This window comes from Populus euphratica, unplaced genomic scaffold (genome assembly GCF_000495115.2).
Source record: "Populus euphratica unplaced genomic scaffold, PopEup_1.0 scaffold3.1, whole genome shotgun sequence".
Taxonomy (NCBI): domain Eukaryota; kingdom Viridiplantae; phylum Streptophyta; class Magnoliopsida; order Malpighiales; family Salicaceae; genus Populus; species Populus euphratica.
Window position 1 is genome coordinate 2,830,315 of NW_011499847.1, and position 16,359 is coordinate 2,846,673.

A 16,359-nucleotide genomic window follows, 5' to 3' on the forward strand; every position below is an offset into this window, starting at 1 on the left:
CACTTTTCGTCGTCTCGGTGGTGGTGCAGACAATTAAAATTTTACTAAACAATGGTTTATTTAGTTTAAGAATCAATCAAAGGTACTTGATTTATATACTGTTTAGAGAATTTCAATGGTTCTTATCATATGTGTTATCCAAATGAAGGTCAATGAAACCGGAGGCCTGCTGCCGATTTCTTACTACTGCAGCTTAAAGAAGATGAACTGAACGTAAGTCTGCTTGAAATGCGCTGATTATTTGTTCATGAAGTTGTACTCTAGCGTGTTACATGGCAGCCTAAATCAATGTTCAAATAATCCATCCAATTTAGCTCATAAATTATTATTTTTTTGAAGAATAAATTTCTCGCCCAGAAGGCAAATTATTTGCCTAAAACTCGATTGAAGAGATTTTTAGTTCAACGAAAAAGTTTGCGGAAATCTAACAATTTTAGTGTTTTAAAACTTGACCTTCTCGATTCAGTGAGTTAACTGATGGGCTGGATTCAATAAAGATAAAAAAAAAATTAATCTAATATGATATGGTAGAAACCTCAAATCAACCTGTGATTTGATTAACTTGAAAAAATAAATTTAGTTGAAAATAATTTATTCAGATTTTTTTATCTTTTAAAAAATAATATTAATTTTATCTTTTAGTAAATAAAAAATAAATTCACCAGATTGAAATCACCTAAATCAAATCAACTTGAAAACTCATTTGACCCCGGGACCGGGGACTTGCACTAATTTAACCTCGGTGGGGTTCAAAATTATGAAGAATTCTAATCCCAATTAAAAAAGAAAAAGGGAAAGCATTAACGCGCGATGAATGGTGGGTTTTAGTAAGGCCCAAGTAAATTGCTTATGCAAGCTCATTTGTCTGGGCTAGATAACGAGGGGCCTCTTTAACTAGATAGAGAGCTACGAAGGGCATTTCAGTTATGATGTCATGTCATCACATCACTATAAATCAAAGTCAGATTCATTGACGGCGAGCCCTAAACCCTTCAAGTATTGCTTTGAAAATCGAAAGCAGGGAATTAGAGCCGTTTAAAATCTCTCTCTATCTGCAAAAGAATACTAGTTTGTATCTTTCACATTAATGGGTTTTTCTTTACATGTTTACACAGACCTGAGTATTTCGAGAAAGAGAGGGTGCTGTGATGATGATACTATAATCTCGTTAATCTGATATTAACCATGAGGAAAAACCCTCTAATCCTTTCTTCACTGTCTGAGCACCTCCTCTTTGTTTTTTTTATAGATATATATATTTTTTCTTTCTTTCTTTCTTTCTTTCTTTTTTGGTACAAACCATTTGATGTATTAAATTTTCTTGTTTAAAGTCCTTTCGAGGAAAGCGGTTTGATGTATGACATATGATGGCACTTGCAGTAGTCCTTTCGAATTTTTATCATTACGGTTCATGAAAAATAATTTGGCATGGAAGTCGGTGTCTACATTCGAGCCTATTACAAGGTTCGGAAGAAAAAGGGTCCATCGAGAAGCCCACGATATAAAAAGAAAGCACTATTTTTGCTGTTCCCCCGTCAATTGTGCTCTTTGGGAAGACGAAAAGTAGGAATGCCGTTCACATGCACAACTCAGACACGCAACAAGAGAAAGATCATAGTTGTCGGTTCGGGATTTAACTTGGTTTAGTGTAGCGATTATTAGGTTATTGAGATAATTTTTGGGCCAGATTATTTTTTAAACAACGTTATTTAAAAAAACGATATTGTCTTAGAAAAATAGAGAAAAATTATTTAAATTTATTAGAACATTTTTTTCTCACCACGATTTAACAAAATTAATCATGTTAGATTATACATTGAGACTTTGTTAAGCTCGAATTTCAATTTATAAACTTTGTATAATAATGTATTTAAAATATTATTTAAATCATGTTAGATAATGAATCTCATTACTCATATTTTATTAAATATAAAAGTTTTATTAAAAAACAATATAAATCAGATATTTAAATATCACTTAAAAACTTAAACCTGAGATAGTTCTTAACAAATCAAATTATAAATTAACTTGCGTCGGTCAATGTTAAGAAACCCTTAGGTGAACAGATCACCAAATTAATCGGTTGTGCCGAGCAGTGTTTTTATAAAGTATGAGAAAAATACAAGAAATCAACTCAGAAAGGAAAGGCAAAACAACCTTTGAATTGTCAAAAACCAGCAACTTCTGCTTATAGAAACCGAACCAGAAAACAAAACTAGAAAGATAAAGAGTTGTAGCAAATTTTTACAAAAGAAGATACAGAGAAAACTGTAAAAACGGCAGATAAAACAATGGAGGTACTGCAAGAAGATGAAGAGTACAACTGGAGAGAAGTGAGACTGCCTTCAATGACTCGAGTAGAACCCGAACCAGAGCTAGAAAGAGAGAAAGGAGAAAGAAGAAGAGGCAGAGACATACTTATAGCGATTGATCATGGGCCTAATAGCAAGCATGCTTTTGATTGGGCTTTGATTCACCTTTGCAGACTGGCTGACACCATCCACCTTGTGCATGCTGTCTCCAGTATGTTGTTGATATCATATTTGTATGTTTTGCATAATCGAGCTTTGGAATTTGGCTTGATTGCTTTTATGGGTTTTTTCAGGTGTGCAAAATACTGTTGTTTACGAGATAAGCCAGCAGCTCTTGGAGAAGCTTGCTGTGGAGGCTTTGCAGGTTGCCATGGTTAGTGATCCGCCTTTTATTTTTCTTTAAAATTTTGTTACTCCATTGTTATCATTCAAGAAAGTAGTTATTGATTGCGAAATTAGAATAATTAGTATTTTAAGGAAATGTTTTGTTAATCAACTGTTAATTATCTTGATTTTGAATGATCATAAACATTTCGATTGGTTCATGATACATCTATGCATAAATTGCACCGAACATATGATCTGTGTGTTTAATTGCGCGCTCCCTTGATTTTAGTTATGACTTTGACAATCAAGACATTTTTGCTTTGTTTTTTGCTTAATGAGCTATGACTGACCAAACATCAAACTTTTAAATACATAAGCTTTAGTTTAAAACGTTTTGATTCTTGTACTTGTCTTTAATTCTTACTCTTGTAGTGATATGTATAGTATCTCATCATTTTAACTTACGTTCTTTAGTTCTAAAGCTCGTCAGCTATTATCTAGGGGACAACAACCTGCGTAAAATCAATAGTCTCCGCCAATTTCTTTTGAATATTGATTGTTTTTAATTAGGTGAGTACTGTGGCTCGTATTGTGGAAGGGGATGCTGGTAAGATAATTTGCAAGGAAGCAGTAAGGTTAAAGCCTGCAGCAGTGGTGATGGGTACCAGAGGCAGAAGCTTAGTTCAAAGGTTTTTTTTGCCCGCCTCTTACTCCCACTCATCTTCTCTACGTGTGTGTTCTCATGTCTATCTTTTTCCTGCAGTTTTCTTCAGGGTAGTGCGAGTGAATATTGCTTTCACCACTGTAAAGTAGCACCTGTTATAATTGTTCCTGGGAAAGGTACTCTTACAATAATGAAATCTTTTTGTTTAATTCACATCGTCATGGAATTTTTATCAAGTTAATCAATTTATTTATTATTTCCAGAAGCTGGAGAGGAATCATTGATATAACAGATTCAGCACTTGAAGGTCATGGAAATCGTTCGAGTGGTTGCATAGGCTAGCAAGGTTTCGAAGAAGTTGATTTTCAATATGTAACAAGAATGTTCTGTAATGCACAGTGCTGTTTTATATTTAATAAGGTTGTGTATTATAGGTATAATAAATACACATTAGAATTTTGATTGATTATTTCAAGATTGCTGTATTATATGCGTGATGATAACTATTTAGTGGATACCTTACTCGGCCGCTCTATTCCCAGAATTGTTCAATTTCTCTGGGGCTGCATCAGTTAACGTCTAGTGTAAATTTTCAAGATTGCTCTTGGAATTGTATAACATGCTCGCTTCAGCTCTTCGGGCAGTCAAATGTTGAAAAATCGATAAAAATCTCAAAATCTCACCTTGACCTGTTCACTGGGCCAAGAATTATCTTGGTGCAATGGATCCTGATTCCAAATACGGGCCTGGACGAGTCGGGCTAGGCCGTAAAGGAGAGAGGTTTAAGAACCCAAACCAGCACTGGACTCGTGGCTCATGGTTGTTTGCAGCCTTGTCTACTATTAAAATAACAAAAAGGCCCCCTTCATTAGTTAATTTTTCTTTTATTAGTTAGTTTTTCTTTTATTCTAAAGTAAATATGTTATTTTACTGTGTATTTCTTCTATAAAAATATAAAAGTAATCCTCATTAGAAGTTAACAAAATTATTTCTGGTAATGATGTAAATTTAATGTACTATTTTACTCGTAAACAGTTACCTTAGAGTTTTTAAAAAAAAAAGGTCAAGAAAGAGAGAATACTATTCTTGTCCAAAGTGTGTTGTGTTTTCTCCTTCTCTTAGAGTTTTTTTTCAACAAGAAAAAAAAAAGTCAAGAAGGAGAAAACACTATTCTTTTCCACGGTGTGTGACCAGTGTTTTCTCCTTCCCTTAGAGTTTGATTTTTTTTTTTTTTTAGTGACTTTTTGGTTCAGGGAATGCAAGTCGAATTGTGGTTTGGATTCAAAATTGGCAGCAGAAAATATTTAGTTCTTCATCCTGTTCTAACTGTTCTGTTCGAGCTACTTGATTCAACTAACGAGCTGTTGCAAATATGTGGTCCTTGATTACTTGACTGTAGAAACTAGTTCATGAGGAAAAGTATGCTATACAAGGATTATCATTTTTAGTCTTCCTCATTTTAGCAACTTGGACTGTTGTTCAAACTAGCTAGCGTTGCCCTTTTACAACTTTAGGATCCCACACACAGCTTGGCTTGTCTCAGGGATGGCGATTGCTAGCCTAGTTATGATTCCTACAGTGCAGGCTTGGATGGATAGGACTCCAGGACATTGTGTTCCTATTTTTTGTGCTTTTGTTGTCCTCGGCTTTGTTCTATTTAACATGGTATATAGATTCCCTTCCATTTGTATTTTCCATTCAACTTCGAGCGCTAATCTCGCTTGCTTATGCAAAATATGTCATGTTACTCTGTCCAAAGAGATCAGATATTAGATTTGTCCTGACTATTTGTAGGATTCTTGTTACAAGGTAAGGACACAGACATGGGAGAATACTAGCCCCAAAACAAAAATCTCCAGTGAAACAAAAATACACACATAGCCAAGAGAATCTTTGTGGGTTTTAGCTTTATATACCTTGGAATTGCACTATGTGAAAGGTGGAGAGAAAAACCTCAAATTTTAGGAAGAGAAAAATTCACAGAAAGCAAAAATGGGACCAAGAAAGAGAGTGCTATATCATCTTTCACCATCCATAGAAAACAAAGAGAATCAAAGAGATCTTGCCTTTGGATGAGGCCAGGTCCACCCATTTCACTATTCTATATGGCTTGAAAACGAAGGTAGCCTGAGGCTCTTGATAATCCAAGAACAAGAGGATGCTGTGAAGGTGTAAGCAGCCTCTAGTGGTCCCCGGCATATTGCCAAAACCAACAATGAAAGGCTCCTTTCTTATTAATTAAGATTTGACTATTGGGAGGTATGTCTGTTAATAATGTACATGCAAGACATAAACTCTTCAAAGGCACAGACCACACAACTGCGTGTGAAAATTCAAGCTTACAGTTTCACATTTTGGTCACCTAAACCCTTCAAATGATGTCAAGATTGTAACTTGTTACCAAGAAAAGAAACAAGATGATAAACCAATTTGAACACCCTACATTGCAAGTCTCCAAAGGATATTTTTCTAGGCCATTTTACCAGTTTGGTGACCAAATGATACTTTCATAAAGATGGTTCTGGTTTGTTATCTAAAACAACACAAAACAATAGAAATACTCGAAAGAAACCTAAAGCTTTAGTTCGTGCCGAGTCCTTTTCTTTTTCTCTGAAATGAGTAGTTAATGTACTTCTGTATCTGCATAGCATTCTTGTCATCTTGTCTGGAATTGTCCATACTGGTATTGGGTTCATTGAGCTCTTGTAGTTAATGCATGGACTTGGTAAAGCACCGAAGCCGTTACAGCTTTGGTAGTGGTACATATCTCACATATCACCCACTTTTGTTTTCAAAAACATAGAAAATTTCTTAATCTGTATCATTTTATCAGATATCTACAAAAGGGAATTAAGGTAAGCAACTTGAATTAGGGTCATTATCATACTAGATCATTGTCTTTTTCGTTGCCTGGAAAGAAGAAACTTGTCAAATGGTTAGGAATTGATGGTTAACGGGAGTATTTAGTAATTTAAATGATCTTATACGGGGGATTGACTTCGTAGTTAATGAGGTGTGTTTCTTCCTTAATTGCATTGTAAACGACATATCTTGGATCAGGATGAAAGAGGTGGGCATTGTCCTCCTCAGAATTCCACCTAATCGAGAGAGAGAGAGAGAGAGGCATAATGATCCATCATAAATGCAATATATTAACGTACGTTAGGACATGAAAACCACTCTAACGAATCCATGCTTCTTATTCTCAATTTATTGCCTAATTATCAAAGTAGCAATCAATCTTATATATTATTCTGCTCTAAACTGAGAACGTCCACCGTAGGCTCATGTCCGCTGGTCTTAATTAAACCTGTCACTCATGTTCATCCAACAGAGGGACAACTCGCGCCACAGGACTAACCAGGACAGGTTTTGGTGCAAATTACAAGCAACTTGTGGTCTTTCTATACATGTTTTGAGTGATGAATATAGTGTCAGTTATAATTTATAAGTTAAAAGTTAAAATTTTAAATTAAATCAAGATTTTTATAACTATATATATTTATAACTTTCTTTAGTCAAGAGTAAAAAATACAGCTTGAATCATTTTGTAAAAGTTAAAAGAGTTAGCAACTATACTTGCAACTTTCTTTAGTCAAAAGTAAAAAATTAGGAGAAACTAGTCGTTGAAAAGGCCACGTTTCTGGTAAATCTGTGAAGCAGGACCTTAGGTTTCTTTCCCTTCATTCAATCTTTGTTTTATTGCCCTACCAATGCTTAAGTTGCCTTCAACCCTAATTCTTTGGTCCCCCCCTCTATCGCGATCTACCATTATGGTGTAATGAAATCATTATAGCGTGATTGCTATGTATACATTGCGAGAAAGACAAGGCTTTGATGTTAATAGATACCGATTTTATTCATACTATGTCGAAAGTATACATACTATATACGTCATGTACTTAGAGAAGTAAAAGAATCAGGACCAAAGGCAAGGTGAATAAAATCTTCTTCAGGAATTGTATATCGATATTCAGAATCACATCTCCATCTTCAGATTGCTAGCTTCAATAGAACCTGTAAAAGTTAAGAGTGACAACATTTAGAATCCATTGCCAATCTTGGTAGAATACGAGTCATCACATTGTGCGATTTGAAAATGGGAGGCAGTCAAATTTAGGAGCAGCAAAAACCCAGACCCAGACTCATTATCCAATGGTTTCTCTTGCATCCAACTAGCGAATTAAATTCCAACGTGATAAACAATCACAAGTAGCAAGAACTATTTTATTGTAAGAATTATAGACTTCGCCATGTATTTACCAAGGGATCCTTTTTTGTGCCATCAGTTGGCAAGAGATCGATGGTCATGATGTCTTTACACAGCCAAAATGCTTTGCAACTTTGAGTGGTTTTCCTTTATAAAGAAAGAATTGTGGAAAACTTAATAGTCATAGAAAAGAATCAGCGGCTTTAATCATTTGGAAGAATTGATAGGAAGTTCCCTGTGACCAACTTTCTCCATTTCTATCACGAAGACTTACTTTAGTCCCAGAGCAAAATCATTAACTTTTGTGGGGTTCTCTATGCTCTCCATCATTGGTACTTAAAACTCACTTTGCTTTGTCTTTTCGCCTTATGGATTTATCAGATTAATAAAGTGAAGATAAAAAAGACATGATAATTTTATCTTGCCTGTAAATGGCTGAGTTGGGAAGGATGTTTGTCTACCTTGATCAAAAGCTACATTGTAAAGATTTTGTAGATCAGCATCCCAAGCTGGTGGGGGATGGGCTTGCTGCAAGATAAGTAGGATAAGATTAGAAGAAACTAAACCATAAGAAATTAGAGATAAATGGACAGAAATAAAAAAGTGAACAAAGGCATTACAGTGAAGCAGGATGAGTCTAGAAATGTTTCAGGAATAGATTCAGGAGAACTAGTGGTCCGTTTAAGCCCCATATCAGGAGGATCTATCCCCATATCCAATCCACAGCATGTAACTAATTGTTGTTGTGCTGGATTAAACTGAAGGTATGCAGGATTAGTCATATCTGATGACATCCCAATGGTGGGAAAATTGACTGAACAAGCAGGAAAGGCCTGCTGATTGAAACAAAAAGGAGTTCATCAGTAACAAATACATAAACTACTAACAAACACTTGAAGTTTTTGTTTGGTTGCTAAATATACCACTCTGAGAAAAGATAATACCTCTCTGGCAAATAAGTTGTCAACGTTGAAGTCAAGCCTTGGATTTACAGTAGCTATTTTCATTGACAAGAACTGTTCAAGAATTTGGGACAAATAAATATTTTTGAAGAACAATAACCACACAAATATTATCATTAGAGAATTACCATTGATTACTAATTACCTCTACTTGTCTCTGAAGTGATTGAACATAGTTAATGATCTCATCAAGCATGCCTGCCTTACCAGTGATTTTGTTACACCCCGGTACCAAATCTTGAAGATACTTCATTCTTTCACTGATTTTTTCCCTCCTCACCTGCATAACACACACCACAATATATGCTAAATATTGGACAGGATTTCTAAATAAAATCTGTAGAGCAGAGGAAAGACGGGGTTGATCAAAATAGTAAAGAAACTATTAAAATTCCTGCTTACTCTTTCAGCTAAGCTGTGGCTATCAGTAGCTTGACCGCGACGTGCCCTGACATGAATGTAATCCGGCTTTTGAACCTCAGTTACTTTGGAATTGTCCTTTGAATTCCCAGCAGAACTTTCTTTGTTACTGTTATTGTTTTTGTTGGTGTTATTGTTGCGCCTGTTTTTGTTGTTATTTTTCTCTGTGATCTTTGACTCTCCTTCCTCTGCACATCCTTTGATCCTTTTGTCCCTGGTGTCTTCTTCTGCATCAACCTACAGTGCCATACCCCCCAAAAAAAAAAGTTCCATTAATTATTCGAAGAAAATCAATCAAACAATTGAATTCCTTGAGATGCTTTGCTTGATGTTTTCATTTCAACTAGAACAAAATTGTAAGCAGAACAGAATAAAAACAACATGCATAACAATGGAAACAATTCTGTAGTGAGAAATCAAGATTTTGTACACCGTTTCAAAGAAACGATGATCCAACACACACCAAAAAAAGAAATAAAGAGAAAAAAATAAAACAGACCTTTGAGTTGTTTTGTTTATCATCAACCTTTCTCTTCTTGGAAATCTCTCTTCCAACGCCGGAACTAATCTTATCTGACACAACAGACTCTGAGCCTTTCACTGTAGCCGCTGCCACAGCAGCGACAACCGGCGGCGGGCAGCTAGAAGTCCTAGAAATGGAACCATAATTCAACTCAAAACCCGGTCCATTATTATACGGCGGGCCAACACCAAACCCCACAAGATGGTCATTATTCCAACGATTATCCACCAAACCCGGGTCAGGTTTCACAGACCGGGTCACCACCTCATTTAAACCACCCTCATGAAACCCAGCTTGTTGAAACACACCGGTCAGTTCAGTAAAATAACTAATCTCTTGCTGTTGTAGTTGAACCTGTTGCTGCTGCTGCTGCTGTTCTTGTTGCCATTTGATACAAGCTCTTTGTCTCTCGAGCACTGTTATGTCAGTACAGTGCAGCATATTCTCTTCACCACCAGCTGGTAACAATGCTCTATTGATCATCAGTTCCCCAAGAAACCAATTCAAGAAAAAAAAACAAAGAAAGAAAGCTTAAAAATCTATAATAATGAGAACCGTAAATATAGTATAGAGGTAGAGTAGTACTAGTGTGGCACAGCAAATGTATAATATTGAATGAAGGGTACGTGTATATTTATTGTTTGGGGAGGGGGGGGGGATTGAGAAGTGAAGGGGATAGAGAAGAATGAGGTTGAAGAAGGGAAAGGGAGGGTGGGGTATATATAAATGTAGAGAAAAAGGAGGGTGTGGTGGCCGGAGTCTGACAGTCTACTGGGCTGGAGCCGGAGGGTTAATTAAGAGAGGGAGAGGTGGAAATACTGGGGCAGAGAGCCATCGAATGTATCCATAACCAGAGGCCGTGGGCAGTGGGGTCCACTGACATGACTGCCACGTGGTGGTGTCCGAAGAAAGAAAGAAAACGGCGATGGGGGTAGATAGATGGATATTTTGTATGATCAAAGATTAGATTAGAAAACTCTGTTCCGTTGTGGATACACGGGAAACACTGTAATGGGGTTCGAGCACGTAATACACTATGCTTAATTAAGGAAGTTAGAGTCAAAGGTTGTTTTTGGATGATGTGACTGTTTAATGTTTAAACTTCATCACTGGTACTGTTTAGTACATATGAGCTGTAAGAGCGGGTGTGTATTTATATACACACTAACATATTTGCCGGTGTGGGTTAATAGTAATTTTATAAAAATGTAAAATAAAGAATATATAAAATATTTTGGTTCTCATAATTGTCCAACACCCAAGAATTTTATATAATATTAGATTTAATAGCTAAGCCAGATCTCAAAGAATAGTAAGTCTGCTTGTAATGTCAAATACAAAATTATTGTGTTTGTTGTCGAGAGATCTAAAAGCACTAGATATAGATATAGTTGCGGCACTAGACCAATAGCATTGAATTTAAATTTATGGTGCAAAATATTTTTAAGAGTATTTTTTATTTAAAAATAATTCAAATAAGTTTTTTTATTATTTTTAACAACACCTCGAAATTATATAAAAATAAAAACTAAAACAATGCATCAATATAATATAATGTTGTTTCAAGATAAATATATTTTTAAACTAAAAAAACAAACAACTTTTAAAATTAAAATATGACAAAGAAAAAGTGATTAAGTTCAATATATATAAAAAATACATTTGAATTGAAAAATATATGTATTGTGTCTAAAGAATGCAAAAATTATAAATATAAAAATATTATTGTTCCAGTTAGCTAACTAAGCCTAGCTGAACCTAAAAGCTCTAGGTTTAGTTATCGAGCTTAACCTTTTAACACCGGGTTTGACTATGAAACTAGGGTCAATGTCTATGAATCTGCTTGTTGAGTTAGACCCGATGTTTTAAGGTCTGCTTGGACAACTTAACTTGTTATTATTGGTTTGAGTTTGGTTGCAGAACCAGATTTAATAGCATTGGGTTTGGATATTAGGTTTGTTTGTGGAGCCACTAGCATAGGTAAGGTTGTCCACCCACATTCAAAAGCATAGGGTATGACTACCCAGCCATAACCTAAAGCATTGGGTCTTGCTATCAAGCTAGACCTTATATATATAGGTCTAATTGTGAAGCAAGACCCAATAACATTGCAGTTAAACCCAACAATATTTTTTTACCGAAAAACAAAAAAAGATAATATCCCTTTAGTGTTACAGTGTCATCTATAATATCAACATTCTATGACGTTCAAGTTAAACTTGAATGCTATTAAATTTAGTTGTAGAGCGAGACCCAATAACCTTGGAATTAATGGTCAAGTCGGACCAAACAATACTTTTTTACTAAAAAATAGAAATGATTGGCATTTTTTGACTAAAAAACAAAAAAGATAACACCCCCTGATCCTATAATGTTGTCTACGGTATAAACACTTTATGTCTATAGTATGGTTCAAAATGTAGTGAGTTTACATATACAGTACCTACACAGTTTTTTTTTCACATGTTTTTTATGGGTTTGGTTACGAAGCCAGACTCGACAACATTTTTTTATTAAAAAAACAGAAATTCAATAATATTTTTTGACTAAAAAATCAATGCCCCCTGGTGCTATAGTATCGTTCATAACACAAACATTTTATATCTACAGTATGGTCTACAATGTGATTAATCTATGTATAAAGTACTTGTATAGTATTTTTCCCACTCATTTTAAAATATAGTATAATATATGTATATTTATAATTAATATTAATAATTAATAAATTATAACTCAATTGCTTTTAGAATTTCTTTTCTTATTAATGTTGATAGCATCTTAAAGAAATTTAATTCGAATCATTTTTTATAATAAGAAAAAAAAAAAGCATCTTCATACATGGCTCATTGGAATGTTAACTAATTAAATTTATTTTTTAAAACTCAAATTTTTAGTAAAAACTATGAAAAAACAATCAACAATACACACAATCTCTAGTGCATGGACTTGTCCAGAATTTTATAGGACAAAAAAGTTGGTGCACAAAAGTCCCCGTAAAATATACCATATGCGTGGGCTTTTTAAAAGCATTGTAAGTTAGGAGTTTTGATAAAAATAATATTTTTAAAAAAATATTTAGCTACATGATATATTTTTATATTATCATACTTTTAAAGTGTAATATTTACTAAATATTAATATTTTTAAGTATAATAATTTAATATATAGTTTCATTGACAATCATTTTGCTGAATTGATCAGCTGATTGGATTTAATTATATAAATCGATTGATCAGTTAATGCAAAAAAAACATAATTTTATAAACTTTTACTTTCAAATATGTCTTATAAGTTAAAATATATATTTTTGTCTAACTTATATTCTAAAAAAAAAAACTTAAATTGAAATCTCAAGAAATTATTGTTTACATAGTAGTTATTTTCTATTTTTCATTATCAATGATTTAGTTAGACTTGTAATTACGAGTGATTCTAAACAGTTAGATATTAATTTTTCAGAACTACATGAGAATTTAATTGAGATGTGTTGCGTGAATATCTTAACAAATGTATTTATAAATAAGTGAAATAGATCCAAGTCGAAGAAAAAGACGTGGCTACACGAAGCTAAAATGATATCTCAAAAAAACTATAATTTTTAATCTAATCATTGAAAGACGTGGCTACACGAAGCTAAAATGACATCTCAAAAAAACTATAATTTTTAATATGATCATTGGATCGCACTTAATTTTTTACAAGAGTTTACAAAGCTTTTTTTTTTTGTTTTAAATAGCCATGGAATGACCACTTTGACCATTAAATTTTTATATTTCAATAATATTACCTTGGAGTGTTAATTTTAACAATTTTATGATTTTCTTTGACTTGTTAACTATTTAATTAATTATTATGAACTAATTAATCCTTTAATTGATATTACTGATTATCAATTAAGATTTTATTACTCTTCACCGTATGATATTTAATTAATATTTTAATTAAAAAACATAATATTTAATTAAATAGCACAATTGAGAATTAGAATATCTAAAAATATGCTATTTAGTTGAAACTTTACTATTATATTAACTTTCTATTTTTTGTTTTGCATGTTAATCGAACGAATTTATCCATCTATGTGGGGGTAGCATGCACGCATTACAACAAAATTTACTTCATCAAGTACAAGACGAGCAGTTTATCTATGAGCTGGAGCAAGGGCGTCGGTGTTCCTTCCGGCTTTCAATTAAAAATGCTTAAACTCATGCCATTCATTCATCCACGTGTAAAACGTGTATTCCTTTCAATCAACCTCTCGAAATTTCTTTCATCAAATTCGGATCTATGCCATCCCAGATCTCAATTAAACACTAGCAACTCTCACATTATTTGAAAGCTCGAGGGGGTTTTAAATTTAGGTTTAATGATAATATCTTTAATTTAGTTATTTTTTATGTTTACAAATTTTTAAGTTTAACCTGCGCCAGGTTACATTAAAAAAGTGATCTATTCCATCTTTAAATTTCTCAGAAATTGTGTTGAGTTATTACACAGTGTTTAATAGCAAGTTAGAAATTACTTTTTAAAATATTTTTTTTAGTTAAAAATTTATAAAAATAATATTTTTATTTTTTAAATATATTTTTGAATTAGTGCATCATTTTTATTTAAAAATTTATAAAAATAATACTTTTATTTTTTAAAATATGTTTTCGTATTTATAAATCAAAATTTAAAAAATAATTTAAAATAAAAAAAAATATTTTTTTAAAAAATACCAAACAAACACTACTTTAAATCTAGCTGTACGCTATGATGTGAATGGTTAGCTAACTAGCACCAAGTTTTGTTCGAGGAGCAAGTGGGTGCTGTTTGCGAAAAATTTATAGACTTGCCTCTTAGCTCGGCCTGTTTAGCTTCAGAGCCTGGCACCTTGTTTTTGAATGTATAGCTTCTGTTGTTTTTTTAGAGTGCGGTAAATGAAGTTTTGTAAACAATTATTTATTTATTTTTAAATTTAATTATGTATATATTTTTTATCACTATTTTAATACCCTAGTGTTAAAAATATTTTAAAAAAAAACAAATTAACACTACCATACTCTTAATATTCCCATTGAAAAAAATGAGTAGTTGCGTTACAGACAAGCAAGAGATCGATGGTGCCCAACATCAATAAAGAAGAAGAAAACATAGTACAAAAACACGCATGACTAGGGAAAAAGAATGACAAGATAGGAGAGAGAGAACATCTTTTTCTGGCCATGTTTTTCTCATTTAATTTTTGCACACACCTCAGTCAATATATACGAACATGTGAGTGCTATTTATAAAAATAATTCATAAAATCATTAGTATAATAGATGTGCTTTTTAATATTAGATCAAATAACAATCATGTTATTCATATATATATATATATATAAATAATTCAGAAAATGTAAATTCGTGATTTTGCTTTACTCAGTAGACAATAAAGGAAAATATATGGTATTAAAAAATATTACTACTATATAAGTGAGCCGGTTTGATGGTTAAGAGATTTTACTATTTAATTGGGAATCCAAATTTGAATTTAAAATTAGAGTAAAAACACACAATTTTATTAATTTCAATTAATTTAGTGCCAATGGGCAAGGTATAATACATGATTTTGTTAAAGGTAGAACCACATATGTGTAAGTCACTTGTCTCCCCCCCCGCCCCCCTTCTCTCTCTACACACACACACACACACACACAAGAGATTATGCGGTAAAATTTGATTATCATGCTTGCATTTTTTATTTTTATTTTTTAAAAAGAAAGAGCTCAATCACCGCATAATGGCATTATGGCTCTACATGTTTAACTTTGGGTTCTATTGGGCCCTTGAAGGATGGAGGTCAACGAGGCCCGGGTTAGGTCTCGACCCACGTGAACGCTTACACGTGTTGATTAACCAGGGCATTCTGACCTGACATGGAAGATGACGCGGAGAAACGGGGTGTTTGATTTTTCGCATGGGCAGCTGGTAAAGGGAATCACGTGTAAGAGATTGCGGAGGGGCGAGAGAGAGAGCGAGTAAAGGCAACGTAAGAATGCGCAGTGAAAGTTTAAATAACCACTCGTGAGAATCACGTGTCTTATGTATTGGTTGTTTGAAGGTTGTTTTTGTGTGAGCAGCCTTCTGGAGACTCAAGTACGTCATTGCATGCTATGTCACCTCAATTACCTTCATCTAATTTTACTATTTAATTTATTATAAATTGATTTTTACATATTTTAATTTCTATTTTATTTTATGATATAAATAATCTACATGGAATAAGAAGTTCACCCTTATCTTCTATTTATTTTTTATGTAATGTGGATGATTTCGCGTAACATGTCAATATTATTCTAATTCATATCCTAATTAAATTTTATTGATTAAAGCACATTGTCTGTTAAAGAACTTATATGGTCTATAATGCAGGAATAAAACAATAAAAAACTAGAACGCATTGGCATCAGGCTTTGTTTTGGGGACCATATATGGTATCTAAAGTTTTTAAATCTTTCAATTTGATTATTAGTTTTTTTTAAAAAAAATTAATACATAAAAACAAACAAGTTCTTTAAAAATTTAACGGAGTTAAAAAAATAAAAAAATCAGAATAACCAGAGCAGATAAACACAAGAGTTTCCGTCCATAACTTGCATTAGCCAGCTAGATAAACCGATACAAGTTGAAGATCTAGAGTAACACTTGGAAAATGATTGGTGTATTACGTTAAAATGTATGGTCAAGAAAGACGGTTGAATTAGAAACCAATCCTAGGTTAGAACAGTGATATGAAATAACAGCGTACCCTGGTTGTGTTTTTTGTCACAGATTCACACCTAATAAAAGCTTCGAGGATTTGAAATATTGCTGTGAACGTATAATTAAGATGTCAAGCGATCGCTATCACCTCCTTGTATAATCGTATGGTCATTGTAACGAGAGGTAACAAAAAAACCTTTCAGTGAAATGACA

The 16,359-nt window shown here is 33.2% G+C and overlaps 2 protein-coding genes across 7 annotated transcripts; one reads left to right on the plus strand and one right to left on the minus strand.

Annotated features, from left to right (window-relative positions):
* The first annotated feature begins 2,072 nt into the window (after window positions 1–2,072).
* Window positions 2,073–3,855, plus strand: LOC105142384 (uncharacterized). The gene is made up of 5 exons (XM_011049989.1): window positions 2,073–2,523; window positions 2,606–2,685; window positions 3,210–3,328; window positions 3,403–3,479; window positions 3,567–3,855. Exons 1-5 carry the CDS (start codon window positions 2,292–2,294, stop codon window positions 3,590–3,592), a joined length of 534 nt encoding a protein of 177 aa, XP_011048291.1. The 5' UTR covers window positions 2,073–2,291; the 3' UTR covers window positions 3,593–3,855.
* A 3,281-nt stretch (window positions 3,856–7,136) lies between these two features.
* LOC105142394 (transcription factor bHLH63-like) lies at window positions 7,137–10,350 on the minus strand. Of its 6 annotated transcripts, none has more exons than XM_011050041.1 (7): window positions 9,395–10,349; window positions 8,878–9,132; window positions 8,621–8,755; window positions 8,458–8,529; window positions 8,134–8,349; window positions 7,975–8,041; window positions 7,137–7,320 (listed from the first exon to the last, which is right to left on the minus strand). In XM_011050041.1, exons 1-7 carry the CDS (start codon window positions 9,899–9,901, stop codon window positions 7,283–7,285), a joined length of 1,290 nt encoding a protein of 429 aa, XP_011048343.1. In that variant the 5' UTR covers window positions 9,902–10,349; the 3' UTR covers window positions 7,137–7,282. The 6 variants fall into 6 exon arrangements, with proteins under 6 accessions (XP_011048343.1, XP_011048325.1, XP_011048316.1 ...); XM_011050023.1 differs by having other exon boundaries at window positions 7,939–8,041; window positions 8,134–8,346; window positions 9,395–10,348; XM_011050014.1 differs by having other exon boundaries at window positions 7,939–8,041; window positions 9,395–10,348.
* Window positions 10,351–16,359: the final 6,009 nt, after the last annotated feature.

Excerpts from the sequence above, each read along its gene's own strand:
- LOC105142384 (XM_011049989.1), top strand. The coding sequence starts at position 2,292 with ATGGAGGTACTGCAAGAAGATGAAGAGTACAACTGGAGAGAAGTGAGA. Across the intron at positions 2,686-3,209 it reads AGGCTTTGCAGGTTGCCATG|GTGAGTACTGTGGCTCGTAT; the intron begins GTTAGTGATCCG and ends GTTTTTAATTAG. Across the intron at positions 3,329-3,402 it reads GGCAGAAGCTTAGTTCAAAG|TTTTCTTCAGGGTAGTGCGA; the intron begins GTTTTTTTTGCC and ends TTTTTCCTGCAG.
- LOC105142394 (XM_011050000.1), bottom strand. The coding sequence starts at position 9,901 with ATGATCAATAGAGCATTGTTACCAGCTGGTGGTGAAGAGAATATGCTG. Across the intron at positions 8,530-8,620 it reads CACTTCAGAGACAAGTAGAG|TTCTTGTCAATGAAAATAGC; the intron begins GTAATTAGTAAT and ends ATTCTTGAACAG. Across the intron at positions 8,042-8,133 it reads TAGACTCATCCTGCTTCACT|CAAGCCCATCCCCCACCAGC; the intron begins GTAATGCCTTTG and ends CTTATCTTGCAG.